At 41.1% G+C, this 22,449-nt stretch overlaps 2 protein-coding genes and 1 long non-coding RNA gene across 3 annotated transcripts in view; 1 reads left to right on the top strand and 2 right to left on the bottom strand.

Annotated features, from left to right (window-relative positions):
• The window catches only part of LOC105569571 (basic-leucine zipper transcription factor A), a 96,187-nt gene that overhangs the window by 15,040 nt on the left and 58,698 nt on the right, over positions 1 to 22,449 (top strand). The window lies entirely within an intron of this gene.
• Positions 2,897 to 4,550, bottom strand: LOC105569569. The gene is made up of 2 exons (XM_012026141.1): positions 4,264 to 4,550; positions 2,897 to 4,049 (listed from the first exon to the last, which is right to left on the bottom strand). Exons 1-2 carry the CDS (start codon positions 4,318 to 4,320, stop codon positions 3,789 to 3,791), a joined length of 318 nt encoding a protein of 105 aa, XP_011881531.1. The 5' UTR covers positions 4,321 to 4,550; the 3' UTR covers positions 2,897 to 3,788.
• LOC105569570 lies at positions 10,337 to 12,070 on the bottom strand. Its single transcript, XR_001009518.1, has 3 exons — positions 11,811 to 12,070; positions 11,655 to 11,721; positions 10,337 to 10,541 (listed from the first exon to the last, which is right to left on the bottom strand). It is a non-coding gene; the product is annotated as an uncharacterized LOC105569570 (long non-coding RNA).

The following is a 22,449-nucleotide window of genomic DNA, read 5'->3' as shown; positions in this document are numbered from 1 at the left end:
TCTTCTCTCTCTCTCCTCTCTCCTCTTCTCTCTCTCTCTCCTCTCTCTCTCTCTCCTCTCTCTCTCTCTCTCTCTCTCTCTCTCTCTCTCTCTCTCTCTCTCTCTCTCTCTCTCTCTCTCTCTCTCTCCCCTCCCTCTCCCTCTCTCTCATTCTCGCCATTTATCTCTGTTACTCTCACGATTCTGCTACCGAGTAAGCGATTCCGCAAATCGTCACTGCTCGCTACCGCACGATCGATTCCGCAGCGTTCGTGCTTTTCGAAAATCTCAAAAGTTTCTGCGAAATACGATCGACGATTACAGAACCCTCGCGGCTTGGCATTTCAAATTTAAGATATCAGTCCGTGAATATTACTTGCATAAGACACACACTTTGTCCACGAGAGAAGAGAAAAGAAGCGAGAAAATGTGGATTGGAATTAAAACCTTTTCGGATTGCATTTAATAAAGAATCTGTGGAAAAAAAAACACTGCACCAATTTCCACCTGTTACACAGTGGGTAGGACCTACATATGGATACGTGCATATACGGATATACTTAAGAACTTGCTTAACACCGATTATGGAATTAATAACCAACTACTTGGGATTACTATTAGTAACTTACTACAAGTAACTACTACTTGGGATTTGAGATTCACCTGCGGATAGGCGATATATCTACATTCTCACGGCCATTATTTGGCCTACCTATATATAGCTACGAGGAAAACGCGCGTATAATTTCTTTCTCGCGCTTGTTTTCCCTCTAGATAAATGCTCTCGTTCTACGCAAGTGCAATGCACCACATGTTAATAAAGTGCGACGAGGCTTTCAAGTAATTTATATTAGTAAAATTGAAACTTGGACATTCGCACTTTCAATTAACTCGCGAGTCTTTAATCTCCAAACAGTTGTATTTAATGATTAATTGGAATTAAAATCAATTTCCAAGCACGCGAGTGCCAAAAATTTATATAGTGTTCGAAATGTGTCTGCCGCATAGTGGTGTCTGTTTTGAAATAGCTTGTACCTATATATTACGATATATCCATTTCCTATAGAAAAATCAAACACAGCTAGATGTTATATATTTAAAAAACAAAACTATTATATTATTTTCAACCTCTACTCGTTGTAAAACGAAACAGGCAGCTTGTCGAATACCTACGCGGAAAAATCGATTGAATTTATTGAAATTCGCGATATCGAGGGGTGTTATTAGGATATTAATGTATGCATTACGGCAAACGAATAAATACACGTGCGTAACGGCTGCGCATTACCAGCGGAATTAGTCGCTTTGTACCTCAGAGAGAGAGAGAGAGGAATTTTGTGTGTTTCAATTAAACTGTCATAAATTTTTAAAAGTCTCTGTGATATCGATATTTCTGGTTACATTTATCGCCGTCCATGTTATCGATAATTCTGGCGAGAGAGAGAAAGGAGAGAGACGTCATTTTTTTTCAATTCTTACAAAATTACTCGACAGTTCAAATGCTTTGTTTTTATGACATTTGCGAAATTTTCAGATCAATATCGTTCAACCTTCGAGCTCGGTATTTACACTACATGACTAGTCTGCTTTAAAATTATGTCGTAAAAAAAATTATAGAGAGAGCTGAAAAAATCGGATTAAACGCTTTAACATGAATTTTTTATGATCTCATTTTAGTATTATTTTTAATATCCCCGTAATACTAGACTCATTTTTAATCAAGATAAGTAGCAGATTTTACGTTAATGATATTTTTCTCCTTAAGAAAATAACATTACATTAAGATGACATCTTAGGGCATAAAATTATAAGTGTCAAAATTTATTTATGTTTATATATTGGTATTAGTATTAATATTATAGTGGTTACATACATTAGACTGTTTAATATTATATTAATATCTTAATATATTATAATACTAATATCAATTAATATTTATACTTATTAAATTAATGAATGTGTCAAGTTTTCTATTATACAGTATAAAATCGATACCGATCGAAATTAAGTAAAGAATTTTACTGCCAACTGCAAATAGGCAAAATTATTTTATAAAATATTTTCCAAGTTTGATTTAAGAAAATGGAAAATGATATGTTGTGATAGACAAGAAAGATGGAGTTTCAATTAGCAAGTGACTCACTTGTAGAGACAACAAGACGGTTAATTTCCGCGGATTGAGTCTGATAATTGTGTGTCACCGTAGGGAAGACAGTAGGATAAAAGGAAACGTAAAGAGGTACAAAATATGAGTAACATGAGATATAAGAAATACAGAGAAAAGACTCCTATTATGTGATAAGATCCTAATATGGAATAGCGTTTCTGCTAAATTAATGTGCATCATCTGTTGGTTCCACCATGAATTTATTGCCGTTGGAGTGAAATCTGTTTAGGGGAAAATCGATTAGGTCGTGTAATCATTGCGACAATAGATTTGTCATTGAATTTGGCCGTTGACTATCTCGTATTAGAATCCTATCTTATAATAGAGGACTTTCCTCTATATAACCGCGCTATTTCTCACCATGTAATATTCAAGTTGAAAAAATTGACATATATTTCTGAAGATAACCATCTTATGGTCGACATGGAAAATTTTCGTATTCTTTCGCGAAAAGTTAATCGCGCGCGCTATGCAATGTCTCCCTTTCTACTCAATCTCATACGTCTCCAAGACAATCGAGACCGGCTAGCTTTCGGAAAAATCGGGCGCGCTCGGTTCGGCGATGAGGTGTTTATCATGAGGAGACGATCGAATCGCGTGGTGACGCGAGAATGACGGAAAACATTCGACTCGCTTCTAACGCTCGGAATTGCGCGGCGAGAAAGCAGATGGACGTGGATATCGATCCATCGACACCGAACTCGAAGCCCTACCGCCGGCTTTAACGTTACATACAGCGCGCGGGCCAACAAATAATACAATTATGCTACGATGAGTATTCGCGGTCGGCTAGTATAACGTACATAAGGTACAAAAGTAATAATAAATATGCCAGGTATAAATGCAATGTACATACATTAGGTAGAATTATAAAAAAAAAATCGTTCTACGGAGGCGTAACAAGAAATGAGGCGGAGATCACGAAATATATCGCCGAATCTTTGCGATTCTCGGGAATCGCACCGGGCCATCCAAAATCATAGCGAGACATCTTTCCATTTGTATAATCTGTATCCCCGTCGATGCGCTTTTTTCGCGTCCCTCGCTGTTCTCTCTCGCCCTCTGTACGCTCTTACCTGTACCTATACTAATTGCATCCTGGATGAGCGTGTACGTTTAGCCGGCTTTCTCGCGTTTCAGTACAGATTGATGAAATAATTTAAAATAATGGTCGGTAATTTTATTTATAATAAAAATATCGCGATACCAATAACTTATTAATCTCTTCATTCGCAGTAATTTTTCTTAAGTTATAATATTTGTTAAGCGATGTGGAGGTTGCTGGAGAAAATTGTTGCCTTCGCTTACATTTTAATTCCAGATCAATTCGAGAATTGTTACCTTTAATTCTATTTCGGTTGCTTCGTAGCAAATGTTATTATTGTTTAATGGAGATCTCTATCATACTTATTAGAACAACTTGCGCAAAGTAAGAAATTACACAATTAAAAAGGTTTGGAAAAAAAATATTAGCAGAAATCCGGCGTCCCCGGTTAAGGAATTTCATTAAACTCGGTAACTTAACGTGGTAAAGTCTGCTCCTGGTCGGTAACACCCGACTACCACGCTCACTGCAGCATTTTTCCGGTGACTATCGGAACCGCTCCGAAAGTTGAGCGATCGCCGATTTCGGCCGGTCGATCTAACGGCCGTGATTTAGCAACGAGATAGACTCGCGGATTGTCCGACTGTCGTCGTGCCGGTCGCGCCTGCCGGATGTCGACGTATATCGATCCATCGAACTGGACCCGCGAGCTACCGTGTCGCACGGGCCGTCAGACGTAACGGACAGGATAGTAAAAGCCCTCTGGTTCCAGTTGGTACGACGGGTCCGTTCGTACATCCGTCCGTACGTCCATCCGCTCGTACGTCCGTCAGCCCGTCGGATAATACCAGAGTTCACCTAAATATAACTCAGAAGTGGAGAAACGGAGGGAAACGCGCAAGCGAGCAAGCGAGCTAGTCGCTACGAGAGAGTAATGGAGAAAGGGAGAGAGAACATAGTAGAGGATAGTGGGGAAGAAGTGAGAGAGAGGGGACAGAGAGTGGGGGGGGGGGAGAGAGAGAGAGAGAGAGAGAGAGAGAGAGAGAGAGAGAGAGAGAGAGAGAGAACTCACCGCTACGCGTTCAGCTTGCACGGCCAGTTGCAGCTGCATGGACATCACCATGGCCATGTATTATTTTGTAGCATGCTTAATATATACGCTTGGAGAACGGATCGAGCCGAATTTCGACTATGGAACGACGATTTCGACTTTCTGTAATTGAATACACACACACACACACTCGTACAACAGTACGCGCACGCGCGCGTGCACAAACACGCACACATAAATGTGCGCCGCACTACTGATGAACTCTAACTCGATCGATCGCTACGTTAAAATCTTCACGAGATATACTAATATCCCCCGCGTGTACAGCGTAGCGCCACGAGTCGAATTCTCGATCGATTCGAAAAAGCCAAAACGAAAGCGGGGACGGTCACCGTTCCGCAATCTCAAGCTACCGTTCTATATTTTTAAGTAAAAACCGCGGGTCCTGGATCACGCGCTTTAGAGATTCATATTTTCAGAAATAGTCATTGTCCGAAGAAAACCCACTGGAAAAATAGAAGTTACAACCGATAGAAGCAATACATATTCCTTAAATATTTCCAACCACTTCAGTTTTTTAAATTGAAGTTTGTTTAAATCGAACCGAATCTTCAAGCAGATTCTACAAATATTATTAAAAATAAATAAATAATATCATTTTATTATTCATTTCTCCAATATAATGTATACGAAAATTGATAATATATCAAGTATGTGATATTACTTTTACTCTTATTATAAAATCGAATTTTATCCATATTAATATAAATATATACGAGATGAGATGCTAGAATCACACAAATAATTAGACGATCATATATAATACCTTGTCAATGCTTTTATCACCACTTGTTCGATCTGTGGTAATTATGACTGTTATACATATATAAAGAAATTTAATTTTCCTCGTAGCGTCAATCCATAAGTTTGTGAGTATTAATAATTTATGCTTATTTGTCGAACTTTTCCTTTTATTATTTAATGAGGCAAGTTAGATAATTTTGCAGAAATTATAACTGTCAAATGAAATTTGAAAAGAAGTCTTTGTTTTATTTTCATTTTCGCTTGTTTTCTCGAACAATCGTAAACTAAAATTATATAATTAGAAATACATATGTTAACATATGCATAAACATTTATAAAAATTAATGTGTTCGCGAAAAGAACGAGCTTTATCGAACTTGTTACTATTTTTTTACAAATATAATTACTCATCTACACACAGAAATAAACAATATTTTGCAAATTATTTCGTGTAATCGTTTACGAAATGATAAATGGCAATTCTATTCTGTTTTAAATAACTATAGTAGTATTGCAGAATCGTATCAAATAATGTAATATGGAACAAATATCGCCAGTCAAACAATTTTTTATTTTATTCAATCTCTTGTGGTGAAAAATCTCAGAAATGTTTTATAGGTTTTCCAACTATTTCCTAATCGTTTTTAGTTTTCCGGGCTTCAGTTCGTGCATTCTTTTAGGCAAACGGAAATTCTAGCGATCAGTCGACAATGAGTTGCATTTAATTGTTTAACGTCGATGTTTCTCTTTTCCTTGTTTGTTCAAAATCTTCGTTTATTAATTCACCGCTACATATTTTGCAATAGTATTATTTGAAACATAGCTAAGAAGGAGGTAAAGTTAAAGACAGTCGAAGCGATACTTGTCGCCATAGTAACAATGGACGAGTTGAATTCTAAATTAAAAATTCGGGCAGTAAAGTTACTTCCATTCATTCAGATTAATTTTGCTAACTTTTCCGATTGCCTCGAAACGGTTACGTTCATGACCGATCGCTACTTTCGTTAAGAAACGAATCTTCGAGTCCAATCCGTTTCCCTCCAATTCCATTGAGCCGCCGTTAACATGGCGTTAAGCGACCAGGATGAGATGATTGTATTTGAAATTTAACAATCAAAAATGAAATCAATTTTGATATAAAATATAAATTTCAACAACTCGCTACGCGTTGCAATCATTATCAACAAATAATATTAAAAGCGAGCGAACGCATCGTTTTTTTTATGAAAAAAAAATTTAATTCTCTACTTCTCCTTTCTTCTATTCTCCTAAAACACGATATGATATTGAAACATGGAATTATCCTGAATTGACTTTTTTTTGTTTTGTCAGAGTTCGTCGCAATTAGCAAAGAAAGTTTTTATCAAGTCTCCTAAAAGGAGGGATTCGTTTAATCCCCCTGCTCTCAAGCATATGTGCACATGCGCGTAAAAAATATAGATATTACTCTCGAGTTATCGTCGCGATTCATATTCATTAAGATTGTTGATTATTTAGTAAAGACTTCCATTGTGAATATAATCAGAATTTTGGATTATTTCGATAATGTCGAATGCAACGCGCGTTTTAGGACCGCAATGTTAACCATTGTAAATCAAATTTTCCTCTTTACCAGTGTAACCTGAATCGCCTTCGAGAATATCAAACCATTAAAGCAAAACTAATATATACATATATTACATATACATTGTACACGCACAATCATCCCTCGATTTGCAGGAAACTTCGTGTACGTAAATTTTCTTTTTACGCGATAAATATATCTCTATTTATGCGATAAAAGAAATTAAAATTAAATAGAGACAAGCAAGAGAAACATAATCTTGGTAGAACGTACATTATAGTATGCGGGCTTTTCTCTTATGTATTTTTTGTACTGGCAGATTCCACTTACGCGATTCTCAGCCGCGTAAAAGAACCACATTGAACAAATACTCCGCGTAAATCGAGGGATGTGGGTGCGTGTACACGCGCGCGTTTACACACACGCGCACATTTAGTTATATACTTTCAGAAATCTGTTGTATATTACAATTTATTTATCAAGTCGCGCTTTATCAAATCTTTGTGTATTAAGTTTAGATAAAATTAAGATAAAACATTATATCTAAAGACCGATATTAAAACGTTAAAACTCGATTTTTTAAATTAATCAAAAACTCTCGCATCATAAAAGACTTGTAAAAGAGAGCGCGAATAACTTGCAATGTCGAAATTCTACCAGGTACTCATTAGATTTATCTTCCACGAAACTGTGTGCTTGCAAAGCGCAAGACGCGAGCAGGGAAGCGCGAGTACCTCTCGCGGAGCGTCCTTACGTCCCATTCGAAAATAATACGGCGCCTCTCGTTAAATTACCCGCTCACGCTCGTTTCGTGTCGTCCGCGCGTAATGCGTCACCCTCTCTCCGTCTCTCCATCCTCTGTGCTCTCTCTTTCTCTCTCTCTCTCTCTCTCTCTCTCTCTCTCTCTCTCTCTCTCTCTCTCTCTCTCTCTCCTCCCCCCCCCTCTCTGTCCTCCCCGACGTAATGTACATAAATACATTTAATCTCGCGCTCCTGCTGCCCTCCTGATATTTTTCGAGAGATCGATCGAGCCACACGGTCCTACATTTTCCCTGCTAATTCCGAGATCTCGTTTGTGAATTTCGGTCGACGTTGGCGCGTTCCAAAATTGGTATTGGCGATCCCTGGCAGTGCTGAGTTTCTGGTTCGAACGCTAGGGGTATGGCAGAAGCGCGCAGCTACAATAAAGGCGCGCTCCCCTCCGTCCTCCCCGTGCCCCGCTGATCACGCTTCTCCTCTCCACTCCACCCCACACTCCTCCCTTCTTTTCTTTTCTACTCTCCTCTTTTCTTCCTTTCTTCTTCTTCTTCTCTCCTCTTTCTCCCTCTCTTCTCTTCTTCATTCTTCCTTCCTTTTCTTTTCTCTTCTCACTTCTCTCTTCTCTTCTCTTCTCTCCTCTTTTCTTCTATTCTCCTCTTCTCTCATTTCTTCTCCTCTCTGCTCTTCTCGCGTTATTCCGCTTCGCCTCGCCCGCGTCGTCTCGCCTCGCCTCGCCTCGCCTCGTGCCTATTACCGCGCGCTTGCTCGTTCGCTCGGTCCCGCTTCGGGTGGCGGCGGGTACCCTCCTTCTACTACCGCACGCTCGAAATCGGAAAGGGGAGACCGCGGCGACGCGCGCAGGCGCGAGGGTCGAACGGAAAAAAATCGGCCGGGCTGACGACGGGGGATGGTCGTCGTATCGATCGCGCGAACATCGGGAACCGAGAGTGTCGAGAGTCTATGGGTATAACCCGTAGTGATGCAGCCACGATGACGGACTGTACTCGAACGAAAGTGAACGATACGCTGCCGGCTACCTGGAGGACTCGATTACTACGTCTTTCGACGTTGAAAAGAGAAAAATTCACGGCGTATTTCTCTCCCGCCATACTCCTTTTTAACCGATCGTATTATCGCTGCCGAATTGACTCAATAACGGCAGAAGCGCGTACGTTACCCGTGAGAAATTATTCGGATCGGAATCGATCGCTCACCATGGTCGGTGAGGTGGACATGCAACGCGAATCATTAGCGGACTGGAGCGTACTCGAGAGCACGTTCTAGTCCGACCGCGACTTTGCTCCCTGTTTGAACATCCTGCGCGAGGAGGCGCGAGGTAGCACCGCGTTGCCGGTCCCGGAAGAAGCCTCATCCGTTTATACGTTCTACAAAGCGCGCAACAAAAGTCGGAGCCGATGTCGCACGAGCGCGCCCGATCGCGCGCGAAGTTGCGGCAAGATGGAGAAGAAGACGATACGACGGGGGCGAGGAACGATGGGGGAGAGAGATAGAGAGGGACCGAGCCAACGAGTAGAGTAGTAGAATGTATCCGCGGGAACACGAACGAGCGGGGAACACGGCGGGGGGAGGTGGGGAGAGGGGGCGATGACAAGAGGGAAGCGCCTACGAGCGCGGCTCAAAGTCTCGGATATTTTCGGCCGCGTTCGGCCAACGTCGGCTGTTAAAATTTATACAAAAATACAAACGCGCGACGAATATTAGCCGGCGTTATGTATATTAAACCGAGGGAGCTGCCCGCGATAAATTCCCAACTTTGTTCGACGTTGACCGGCGTTACGTCCGTGCGACCGCAGCGCCATGATGATAAAAAGGCTGTAATATTTTATGCGCGATTCTGGCAATGCAGAAGAAGGTGCTGAAATAGCACTCGTGACGCTTGGTTAAGTTAAAAGTAGAATATTGGGACAAATGGATAGCCCGCAGTCAGAATTCGGTCAATCTTCAAACCTAAGAGCAGGGCCGACTATAAATCCGCGGTAACCCCGTCCGTCGTAACCAGGCGAGAGCCTCGTCATTGAGGGGGCAGCGTTTTATTATCGATGCATCAACAGTGCGGCATCGCCCAATATAAAATCCGGTATACGAGGTTTTTTATTCAATTGTAAAATGGAAATTTTCATTTAGGACCCTTGATCCCTCGCTACGGGTACTCGTGACGTCACGAGGATCATGATGTCAGATCTGCGCGGAATAACCCATGTAGATGTTTCTCTTGAGCCGCGCGTACAAATAAATTAGCTTTTTCGCGTGCCGCGACTCATATTCGATGGGATACGTTTATGAAACGCGGACTAAAAGACGGCTGTAAACCTTGATTAACTGTCATAAAAGGATGCAATTCAAGCCGCAGTAAGGGGTCGGAACCTTAATGTAAATTTCACAAACTTTAGATCTAGATTTAGCTTTAGTTTCGACGTCACCAAGTATAGACTTATAACTTAATCACAATGGGATAATCAGCTTTACTATCACGTCCAAGATATACCGCGGGTTACTATTTACTGTGAAGCGCGGCTTGGTAGATTAAAAGACAGAGATGTCACTATTGTAAAAATAACTGATGGTACACAACCAACGGATACCATCTAGAGAGATCATTTGAGAGAAACCACCTTGAAATAATTACACAAATTGACACAAAACGAATTTTTTAATCAAACAAATCGACCGATCTCTTTCGCAAGGTCGTAGCTCGATTTTACACAATTTCCGGTTTCTCTGTTTAAACGCTCATTCTGCACCTAAATGAGTTTTTCGAAATCGAAATATTTCCCGTTACCTTCAATACAAAATACGTATACGTACTTCAAAGAGATTATATATGTATACAATCAAGAGTTACGATTTAAAAAAAATAGTACAATATTACGTATTTTATTTTTACGTGAAATATAATAAGCGGAATGGATATTAGCATAAAAAATATTACTGTCTCCCGAAAACGTCTTTCTTTTGCAATGTTTTTTTTTATTAACATGTAGTTTTGCAGTGGATTTAACACACTAAATGCATTGCCCTCCCAGAAATATTTCTCATTGGACTCTCCTGAGGGTTCCCTTGAAGGTACATTTCCTTGGTTGTTGCTTGTGCTGTGTCGTTTGCTTTTGCGAATTAATACTTTCACTATCCTCTGCTTGCGAACTGAAAATATCTGCAAAGACAATAACGTTGAAAGCTTTACACATTTTCCTACGTGAGAAAATAAAGGTGAAAACGACAGTAATACCAAAGGTATCTTATAAATTTGTAAACAGCACTGCGTTTTCTAACACTCGCTGATTTTTGACAATTTATCAGGGACTTGTGAAACGCACGTGCTTGGAAAGGTTTATGTAAATAAAAAAATAATATACTAATGATATAAACTTTGATAACGGTACAATTCGCATGTAATAAATACATGCCTAGTTTAATTTTTCCGAGATATATCTTTGCCGTTTTACAAAAGACTATTCCTTATTGTTTCCATACTTAATAATTCTTTTATTACAAAAGGAAATTTAGAATGTGAATGTACTAAATTCCAAATATTATATCCTCCGTGTGATATATCTACACATGTGTATATACGCGTGTGTGCGCGTTACGCGGTACTTTTTACACGTGGGTTCTTTTACGCGGTACTTAATCCCTCCGTGTACTTTTTATACACGGTCTCATTGACAGTTGACTGAATTTCTACGCAATCAGAAAATATACCTTCAAAAGAGATACACCGATAGTGAAATTGAAGTAAAAGTGCCAAGTATTTCTGGCGACGAGGACAGCAACTTGAAAGCAATTAAAAGGAAAGGGCTGACTGCGTAGAGTATCAACAGCGAATAAAATTAAAATCTGTTTTTCTGAGCTTTTATTGTTATTAATTTTGTATAAATACGCGAAATAAATATTTTTACAATATATACAGGCTTTTATCTCAAGTATTTTGTTTGCCCTGGCAAACTCTATTTACGCGATTCTCAACCGCGTAAAAAAAAACCACGTAAAACAGATACTTTGCGAAAATAGAGGGACAACCGTATATACGAACGTGTAGCGTACGCACGCGCGTACGCGCGTGTGTGTAATGCTCTTCTTCACAAAATTTAAAATTTTATGCATAACAGAAAACAACACTGTATTAAGACAACGCGTACATCACTAGATATCGTAATATGCAACGTAGAAATAATTGTCAATTTTACAAAATGCCCCGACAAGGCAGAGAAAAATAATAAGACCTCGTAAATGCAATAGTAATAAATAATATTATAATAACACTTACGTTGCTTACCGTAGCGAAATCTCTACAGTCTCTTCGGTGTCTCCCGTCGTCAGTTACTCTCGTCTACCTACAATAAAACGCGCAAAACTATGTATGCCGTATCGGTATCAAAACTATGTATGCGATCTATCGTAACATTTACAGAATCGGACGTACGTGTCAGCCATACCGCAACGGTGCAACGTGATCCTCCGGCTGATCGGCGAAGCTCCCGGTAAGCTTCGCGTCGTCGCTAATTGTTCCGCGCAGATGTTATTTCAGATTGACAAAGCAGCGCAATTTGCAGCCGTACGTATCCCGTCGAGGCCGCCCCGCGTGGCGTCGCGACGCGTTGCCATTTTCATTACCGCGTTACGCCGCCGACGCCGACGCCGCCGACGCCGCCGCCGTCGCCGCCACGAGAGATGGGCATTCGGTACGCCACGAATGTGACAGCCGGACCCGAACGCTTCGGTTAAGGTCGAGCGGATTCGGTCCCCCTCGGATTTAAATATCGGCCGGAAACAGGACCTCCGTTCATCTCGCGCAGCATCGCGGAAAGCGGGTAGTAGGGGCTGCCCGAGGAGGTCCTTTCGATCCTTCCTCAAGCGGGATCGTGTCGCGGACTGGCACAATTATTGTAACAAAGCGGATTTCTTTATTGAAATTAATTTCGTTATTTGTCTCGTTTTTTTTTAGAAAATGTGATATATTGACGTTACTCTGTCAAAGATATGTCGACTGATCTCTTTCGCAAGGCCGTATCTCGATTTTATCTCTATTTTACGCAATTTCCGTTTTTCTGTTTAAACGCTCATTCTCGTCCTAAATGAGTGTTTAAGCAGAAAAATTGCGTAAAATCGAGATACGATCTTGCGAAAGAGATCAGTCGATACGTACGTTCAGCAAAATCGTATAGATTCCTTGAGTAATCTCGAATTCTTCTTAGTAATTTTTCAACGAAACTTTAAGTAATCAATCGTTTTCACGCAAGCAACGAAGAATATTTTTAAGAAAATAAGTGCGAAATATTACATATCGAGTTTCAAAAACTTGATACATTTTTTATTTAAAAATTATGTAAGATACTGAAAACAACGAACTTGATATTAATTTCTATTGACGCTGCCACTAAGAATTTTATAATTAGTCGGGAAACCTGATAAATGAGTCATTTGATTTTTAGATTAACATTCAATATAATCGTAATCATGCGGAATACGAAGCAAATGGAATATCAACCGCAATATTTAAAATTGCGGTGAAAATATGAAAACAGCAAAACACGCAAACACACGCGCGCGCGGTTTAATATAAAATATGAAAACGATAGAAACATAAAAAAATAGTGTTGTTTCGTGTCGTTAATTGTCTATCGTCTTTGCGCAAAAACAAATTTCGCCAAAAATAGTTACAATCCTTCACGATAGTGTAGTTGTGTTTATAAAAATACAAGTGTAAGATAGAATTAATAATAGCGTCTTGGGGTAACGGCAGTCCTGATGGGGAAGACGATAAAATCAAATGGGAAAGAAGAACGCGAAAGAAACCTGAAGACTGTACAGAGTATTCCCTCAACCGCAAGATTTTGATATATCTTGCTAAATTTTTTAAAGATAAAATCTTTCTGCGCAAACATAACGAAAAGACTATTTCAGAAAAACATTAATGAAAAATCTTATTGTATCCGAGGATCAATTCAGTGGCATTCATAAACAATTGCTTTTTGAAAAATAACTTTTCGCGTACGAAGTTTAAAAAAAACTGGAAGTCCCAGCAACAAAATATAGTTTCAAAAAGTCGAACATTTTTCAACAAAAATTATCCTATGAAGCCCGAACAAGTTCCGTTGGTTTCTACATGGTTCTATCGTGTGACTAATGCATCGAGTTCGCTCGTTGCCGATGAAATTGGACGAGTACCGAGCACGAATACCGAGACAAGTGTCGCGGATAGGCGAATAATACTAGCATCTGGATGTACTTGCGACACATTACGCGCGCACCAATAATAAGTGCGAGTATCTGGATGTTAAGGTAGTTGGTGATACAGCGGCGATTGCTAGAAACCGTGCGAGCGTGACTGTACAGGTTCCTCAGGTATGTACGAGTCAGGTGGAAACGTACTTGCGAAGGTAAACGGGATCTCTTCACGCTCGACCTCGTCCCAACTTCGATTCGCGACCAACGATCGACCAATGATCGACGAGAGTCCGTTCGCGAATTATCGTGTGTACGCGTAAGACTGCGCGAATTTATTTTCGCATACGCGACACATTATCGTTGCCGCGCCGAAATCAATCGTCAAGTCGAAAATCTATCGTCAGGTGAGTTAGTGCTAGGTCTGCGGCACGCGTTCTGCGGTTAATCTTAGACTATCACACGAGATTTTTATCAACTTCACCAGGCGGACTTTATTTGCAAAATCTTTGACTAATTAAGACTCAAATCGGAGAGAAGTATCGATAATTTTGTGAGTAAGCGAGTTACGATGCGGATAAAGTTTTGTTTTTCATTTAAATTCAAACGACAATGATAGCGTAATGTCTGAAACAATACAATACTGATGTTGGCAATTGCGATATAAACAGGGTAAATTTTGAAGTGAATATTCCTCGAGACGTTTTCGCAAATCGAAAGAAAGATTAACTTCGCTTCTAACGATCATTAAACTTACGAGTAATAGTGAATCCTGCATAAAGATCTCCCCCGTGAGTCTAGCCATCAGATCCTTCGATACAGGATACCCGCGATACGAATCTTGGAAAGCGAGTTAACGGCAGGCGTTATTAGTGCGACAAGGTGAAACCCAGGGGCAGAAATGTCTATTGATTTTTCGAAGAAAACTCGGCATCCCTTCTCTTGGATCCGCCGCCGCTAACCTACATTCGAGTTATAACGGCGGTACCAAGTCTGATAAAACGCATCCGATAATGAGACTCGCGCGCGTGTATCGCGCCGATAACGACTCGTTACTTTATTTTTCCGTCGAAGACAGATTCGCCGATTTTCTTTCTGATCCCCGTCTAAAAAAATTTCTCTTTTCCCGCAAAAAGATTCGCAGATCGGCGCCGCTATTACGATACACCCGTGGTAGCGCGTTATCGTCGATTGTGTTTGAATTTCGATTTGTTCCGTTGAGCAACGTACCACCCTTTAAACGTTCCCGTTTTCGAGGATGAACACGCCAGGATACCGAGCAGCGGAGAGGGCGACTCGGTCGCAACCCCCCATTCGCACTCGCGCCGAGGGGGATCGATCCACGTTCACTCTGCGCACCTACCCCTGCGGCAAAACCCAAATCCGAACCCCGCTCGAAGAGCAGGAGCAACGCCGGCTAAAATCGTCCGCATTTTTAGCCGGGGCAAACTTTCGATGCCAAGCACAGAGATCTGTGTAATTCTCTCTCTCTCTCTCTCTCTCTCCCCCCCCCCTCTCTCTCTACTCGTACTTTTGATTAAGTAACAATTAAAATTGATACAGACCAATGTACTTTTGATCGAGTCCGACTCTGTGCGGAAAAATGACCCCTTTACTCCCAACAATGGGCACGCGACGATCACACCATTTCCAATCTCTGCTTCTGTAAAAGAAGGATAAGTACATTGAAAGTAATAAATTACACTGTACTACAATTTTCATTCATTAGGGCAAAATTATCCCCGCTGGTACAATCTAACTTCACCTTACGATATTGCAAGAGCGCTATTAGTAAAACGACATTACCTTCTCTTGGGACCATAGTCATCAAAAGAAAGTAAAGGTAGTAACGGACTGTGGCGAGACTACAGTGACTGTAATTGTATTATGTGACAAGGTATTTGCGTTTGAGCTGGTCCATTCTGTACGTCGAAAGCGTCGATCGTAATAGATAGATTCTTCTCTAGGATCGATTAAACCAGATTGATTACTGTCGGATGAAGTTCAGAAATGCGACAAGTCGCGGGAACGTATTTCGGTTCGGCCGACTTGGAGCACACACGGTGTGTGTATTATAAATTTCTGCGCGGATAAATCGTGAGTTCCGGTGCACACGCGCACTCCGGTCATTCGCGGAGAGTGCATCTGGTGGAGTCCACCGCCACCTCAAGTTCGAATATTCGAGGTGGAAAATTTACAATCGAGTTCGCGGAAAATTCAAGATACGCAGAAGGCTACGGTTCCGTAAGGGCGTACGATCGATACGGAAAAGTTCCTCGAAATCCTGAGTAAAGCTTCGTTCGCCGCGTGCTATTTCGCGTAATCGCAATCGTCAGATCGGCCGGATTCATTCCCGTCCCGTCGTGTGTAATTTCCTTGATCGTCGAGGATGATCAAAAGTCATCTCGTCCGGCTTCGTGAAAAAAAGGGGGGGGGGGAAAGTTGGACCAATTCGACAAAGGAATTTATGCGACGACACACCGTGTACATTTTAATTTTAGATAATTCCCTTAAACGTCGACGATGTTTGCCCTCCTTAGAAGCTTTAGGGTTAATTTTCCTGATAAAATGAGAGACCTTTCAAGTTAGAGCGAGCTAAAGGAAACGCGGCCTCGAAGGATGTCCATCACGGTCATCTCCAACGTCCAAACTAGGAAGATGGGGCGGTCGCCCCCCCATAATCTTGTTCCAAAGAAAACGAGATCGATCATACGTGATATGATGATAATTTTTCTCGATTGAGCAATCGATTGATTCTCATTTCACATTTTCCCCGTACAACGTTTTTTTTCGCTGGAAATGTTCACACCAATTTCAATATATCAGTAACTTATTGTTAGAGGAAAGTCGTTTATTATGAGATAGGATTCTAATACGAGATAGCAGGTTTTCAATGTCCAAATTCAATGACAAATCTTTTTTCGCAACGATTACACGATCTAACGATCGTTTTTCCACTAAACAGATTTCACTCCAAGGGCAATAAGTTCGTGGTTGGACCAACAGATGATGCCCATTAATTTAGCAGAAACTCCGCTATCTCATATTAGAAGCCTATCTCATAATAGGGGACTTTTCTCTAAATACATGACAGTACCAATGTTCAAAGGACGATCCAGTAAATAATTTTACTGCGATATAGAAGAAACTCCAGCGATACGTGCTCAATACTTTTTTTATACTTGCCATACTGGTGGGAGACTTTCTTTTTAAGAAGTAGAAACAAAATTACAAATTCGACAATTAATATACGTATATATCAAAATGCCTGTCTTGCAAATATTATAACAATTTCCGCAAAAATTAAATGTGATATGATGTCCAGTGAAAAATATAATTTCAGAAATAAATTCTATTAAAAAAAAAATATGTAGCGGTAAAAGATTTGATTTTTTTTATCGCATGCGTGTGTCCTGCGTGAACGAATAATTGGGTTAAAGAATATCGGAACGAACATCCAATTTTGCGTGTTCATTGGACATTCGGTTGTGAGGGATCGCGTAAACGAGAGGACAAGAGAGAACCAACGGGCGAGGTGGCGGGAGGGGGGTGGTAGAAAGTTGTCGATGATCAAATGATTTTCAGGAATCGCGAACGAATCGAGGGGTTTGTGCGCCCGCTTCGCGTGTGCATTTTCGAAATTCCAGCCGGGGAGAGAGCCATTTTACATACGGAATTAACGTTGCGCACGCGTGGCTATATATGCATTCGTTGCGTATAACTATTCCAATCCAAACGAATCGAATAGCTCGAAAGTCCATTCATCGCAGCGTTCATCTCGATATGTGCGCTGCTCATGCATCATTGATGCATAAAAATGCACCGGACACGCATTCTCTGCCTTGTGATGTCGGCACCTCTCTTCATCACGGCATATTAACAATGCGAATTTGGAAAATAATGGTAGACACCCAGCGATTATCTGTAAATCCGACTTTTGTGTACTGGCAAACATAATAAGCAAATGTACGAAAACGATATACTCAGTTCAAGAGATAAGCTGAGCAGCTCGTGCAAATTTGCGGTGATACGAGCTAAAGTATTGCGTATAAATTTTTCATTTCTAAAACTACGACGAAATGAACAGATTGATAGTCGTCAGATTATATTGTACATAGCATACAACATATATTTATGCCCAGCGGAAAATAATGATTTGTCCACGGCGAAGGTAACTTCTATAAGAATGTAACATAGCTCGTCCCGTCCACTCGTTTCTTCAATTATAACGATGCGCATCGTTTGGCTCCTCCACTTTTCAGAGCGTCGAATACTCCGTACCTCGATATCCAATTCCACTGAGAATTTCTGACTTAGATTTTCATCGAAAAACACAAAAGAGAAGAATAAAGAATAAAAGGAAGCCAAGAAAAAAAATATATATATATCAATTATACATATATTTTGCCCTGTTGAAATCTTTCGAAGAGCTTGCCAACATAAAATTACAGTTCGATAAAAAAAATTAATAAATTGGTCGCCTAAAAAAGTTCGTAACGATACGTAATGACGTTACGTAAAGCCAAATAGAATAAATTTATCAATTCACACATTATGTTATCAAAATATATTAATAAAACGCAATTCTCGTTTGGTGATAGTAGGAAATAATACAGCAACACTTGCGAATTATCAAATACTCGTGCTGCTCTTTAGGAAACGAAATGTGTATTAACAGATATACATCAAAGTTTAGTAATAAATATAATTATTTGTAATCGCGCGATGCATGAAGAGGCACGTCGGCCGTCGCCCAACGGTTCGCCCTGCGGAAGATCTCGCGGCTACTGCCGGGTTAACGAGAGGGACCCGTGCGGTATGCATCTCGACATTACATCTTGGCACTTTGCGCCGTGGGCGTTACAGCGTGTCAATACATTTTTCTCGCCGCATTCCGGTTTGTCTGCATTTCGCGTATAATCAGCGGCAGCATATCGTGCCTCGCGCGCCGGTATCGCAGTTGGTTGGCATTACGGTTGGTCGGTATTCGCGTCTGATACCGACGACCAGTCGGTATTACAGATCGTCGATAATAAGCCGCCGCCGCTCTTATCCATCGGAATTGCGCCCGTCGATAATTCGTACGAGACGAGAGGCGGGAACTGGAAGAAGGAAGGAAGAAGATGCTGCTGACGGGGAAAAGAGGCTGATAGGGGAGGGTGGGCCAGGACGCAGGGGATGGCGCAGGATAACGCGGGCGGGATCGGGAGGACGAGGGAGGACGAGGGAGGATAGGGTGTGCGGGTGTAGGGTAGGGGCTGGACGCACTCTTGTGGAGGAGGACGAGAGAGCCAAGTGGTGTGAGTGGGAAGGATTCGAGTGGCAGGTGGGAGGGAAAGCGAGATGAAGGTGGGAGAGATGAGCGAGACCACGGGGAGATGGAGCGAGTCCGAGAGGAGCGGGGAAGTGCGGTGTGGGTTGGACGATGTCATTTTAGATATTCGATGGAACCTGCACTGTGCGAGCACGTTGGTAATACTGCGCACACAGACGGTGCAATAAAGAAGATGATGTCTGAGAGAAGAGTAGAAATTATACGCGGTTGACGCGCGAGAGATTGGTTCTGTGACTTCTAATTCCGACTACGAGAGTAGATTCGGTAGTAGAGAGCAACTTGTTATTTGATATCTGCTACACGCTACGTTACATACATACGCAAAAATGACAATTGTTGGAAACCAGCTACAGGAACCCCAAACGTTGTTGTGCTCATAATCAGTCTTGGTCATCCCCCTTTTAAAATTTCCTCCTCTATCTATGTTACGTTAGGAACTGCAATTTAGAAAGAACCAGAGAATTCCTAATCAAAGGTAGCTAACAAGCGAGATTCGCTCAAGCTTGTTACGCGACAATCATAGCTTGTTGAAACCTAGTTAAAGCACCTATCGGTTATACCAAAATTGGTCGCTTCTAGAGATTAATTACTTCTCATCTAAATAAATTCATTTCCCATTTGCGCCACAGACTATATTTTACAAACAGGCATGAAATCGCTAACTGAAATTGACTAATCAGGACTATAGCTAAAACTTTATACCGCGAAAGTATAATCTTCTAATAAAAGTTTGCAAGCACTTGCACAGGAGAGAAGGTGATTCCGATAGACTTAATACTAATATTAAAAATTAATGAAAGCTCTCTTTCATTGCTTTCGCTAGGAGAGAGAAAGGATTTCAAATTAGAAATCCAGAAATCCCATAACAGAATAGTGTATCACAAGATCCCAAGAACACCTCTTATATATCCAAGAATCAATAATCGAAAAAAAGAATGCTACAGATCCCGTTTCGCAGTCGCTGTAATTATTGCATAATCGTTTGAGAGTCCTGCGAATTTTTCTCGATACATGCTCGCGGTACATGCTCGCAAGCGCGTGTTTGCGCAATGTAACATATGCATACGATCGCAATGGAAGAAAGCACTTAATTGATTTATCCTACGCAAACACCGCTTTGCCGCGTACACTGCGAACGGGATGAATAGCGCAACGATATATCGTCTAATTGACTTGATGTATATTGTTGCTCGGCAAACCAAGATTCATCAACCCCAAGTTTTCATAGCTCTCTCACGAGCAACAACTAGCAATTTTACAAAGACAAATATTCTGAACAAAGAAGAGATGCTGCAAGGCTTCCATCGAAATACCCTTATGATATTTATTCTCATAATTGTTCGCTCCAAATAAGTAACCAGTAACACGCCGCCTATAACATCGCCGTGAGAAAACGCCGTGCTCCGAGCGTATGCGAATTCTAGAATAAAATCCCCGAGTTTCGCGAAATTGTGGCTTTCAAAGGGATAGATCTCACAAATCGATGGCTCCCATCAGCGGACTTTCGTCCACCACGTTAGCGCGGCATTGCGTCGATCGGTCACGCGACATGAATTATAATTGGGCGAGATGTATTAATGATCCTTTTAGTTACTCGCGCCGTGCGATCGAATTTAAAACCTGCAGCGAGATGGTGAAATTTACCGTAGGTCACGGTGGGCCTTAACCGCTTCTTATTAACAATCTTGCTTTAAAGGTCCGCGGGATACGCCTCTTATGTGTATGACAAATTACATGCACCGTAAACTCGGCGCAATAATGGTCGGAGGTAAAAATTGGAAAGAAGTAGTGGAGAAAGAGAAGAGGAACGAATCGTTTATTCGTACCTTTGGGACAAGTATCGATACATACAGAAAATGTGGTATGTGAAAAGATAACTCATCCTATGCAAATCTGTTGGCTCATTAATAGTTTGTAATTGAATGTCAAATTATTAATTGATTTTTATAATTGTTTAATTTTTAATACTTAACTCTAATGTAACGAAATTTCGTGAGCCACAGGCTCCACTACTGTGTTTCTTTCATCTGACTTATTCTCTGACTCTGAAAAAGTAACTGTCTCTTAGTGCATATAATTCTCGGGGAATAAACTAGTGCAAAAATGAACATATATCGTTACTTGTGAGACAAATATTTCGCAGATGTTACAAACATGTTCGGCCATTTGCAAAAGTGTAAGGACACTCGTGACACTTAATATGTGCTCCCTTACGTACCAATTTCATTTTGATCCTTCGCCTCGTTACGAGGAAACGTCGATCTCTCGATATGTCATTGACTTGTCCGCCTAACGCGCATTTCGATCGTACACGAAAGCAAAATATCCGCGGTCAGGTGCGGGAAGGGGAGGAAAGCAGAAAAAAAAGAGAACTCTCTTTCTTCTCCGCCGCCAACTTTCGGTAACGCTGGAGTATGCCGAACAATCGGCCGTTTGAAAACAATTTCGCAGGCCGATACATATCTCAGCGCGGCGCGATATAGTCGGCGTCTAGTAGGTAGAAAGAGCGGGCGACCCTCCGACAAGTACAAGAGAGAAGGAGAAAGAGAGAGAGAGAGAACCTGGGGATTCCGAAAGCGCTTCACCTTACCCCGCCGTCCTATGACGGCCGAGACGGTGATAAAAGCGGAGCGGCGGCGGGCGAATCGCACGCGCTCGTAAATAGAGTCGCGGGTCCATTCATGAGTTCGGCCAGCAGCAGCAGCAGTAGCAGCAGCAGCAGCAGCGTGGTAGAAGTGGCGGTGCGCTCGTGCGTACACGCCAGAAAAGTCTTTTTCTCGGTGTGTTTTACGGGAGGTCAGGGTTACAGAGGCGGAAAGAGGAATGCGGCAAGGGGCGAGGAGGGAGGAGGAGGAGGAAGAGGAGGACATGGAGGTGGAGCGAGAGTTTTACGTACTACTATTACTACGAGAGGATTCGCCCTCTTTCTTTTTGTCTATTCATCTATTTATCCATTTGCAATATCGATACGTCCGACCCTGAATAAAATGAATTTGGAGCAATGCATTATTTCGTGCGAAACTTTATCTCGACTTGGCTAATTAGATTATCCAACGTGGAATTTCATTCATTGACGTTAGAAACGATTAAAAGTCGAAATGAACGAACAGTTGAAGATTTTTTAAATTAAAATAATGACTTTATACGAAACGTATAGGGTTCGCGGACTTTGCATCAGTCGTTTGGAATAGTTTCGAGATTTTTGCAGTTTCACTTGCGTCCACGACCATCCGTTATTTTAGGCCCACAAACTCGCAGATTAATTGGTATTCCGGAACAATAGCATATACAATATACTATATCGATCTAAATTAAATAAGCTTAGCCGTAATTAGAATAGTAATTGTTAAAACGTAGTAAAATATGATTTATCGCACAATAATGAGAGTTTAGTTATCTCTTCGCGAGATATTTCAGCAGTTTCCTGAGTGCAACGTGATGTTACTTGTGAAAAATGTAAACTTTCACAAATGAGATATAAATGTTAATATTTAATATCATGTCCTTAATATTCATGCGGTATAAGAGAGGAGCGATGCTTCTCCTTTAAATTAATAAAAAT

Source organism: Vollenhovia emeryi, unplaced genomic scaffold, assembly GCF_000949405.1.
Source record: "Vollenhovia emeryi isolate VEMERY1.0 unplaced genomic scaffold, V.emery_V1.0 DF939123.1, whole genome shotgun sequence".
Lineage (NCBI taxonomy): Eukaryota > Metazoa > Arthropoda > Insecta > Hymenoptera > Formicidae > Vollenhovia > Vollenhovia emeryi.
This window is presented reverse-complemented; position numbering and strand designations above follow the sequence as displayed.

Excerpts from the sequence above, each read along its gene's own strand:
- LOC105569569 (XM_012026141.1), bottom strand. The coding sequence starts at position 4,320 with ATGGCCATGGTGATGTCCATGCAGCTGCAACTGGCCGTGCAAGCTGAA. Across the intron at positions 4,050-4,263 it reads TGCAAGCTGAACGCGTAGCG|GTGAACTCTGGTATTATCCG; the intron begins GTGAGTTCTCTC and ends AGTTATATTTAG.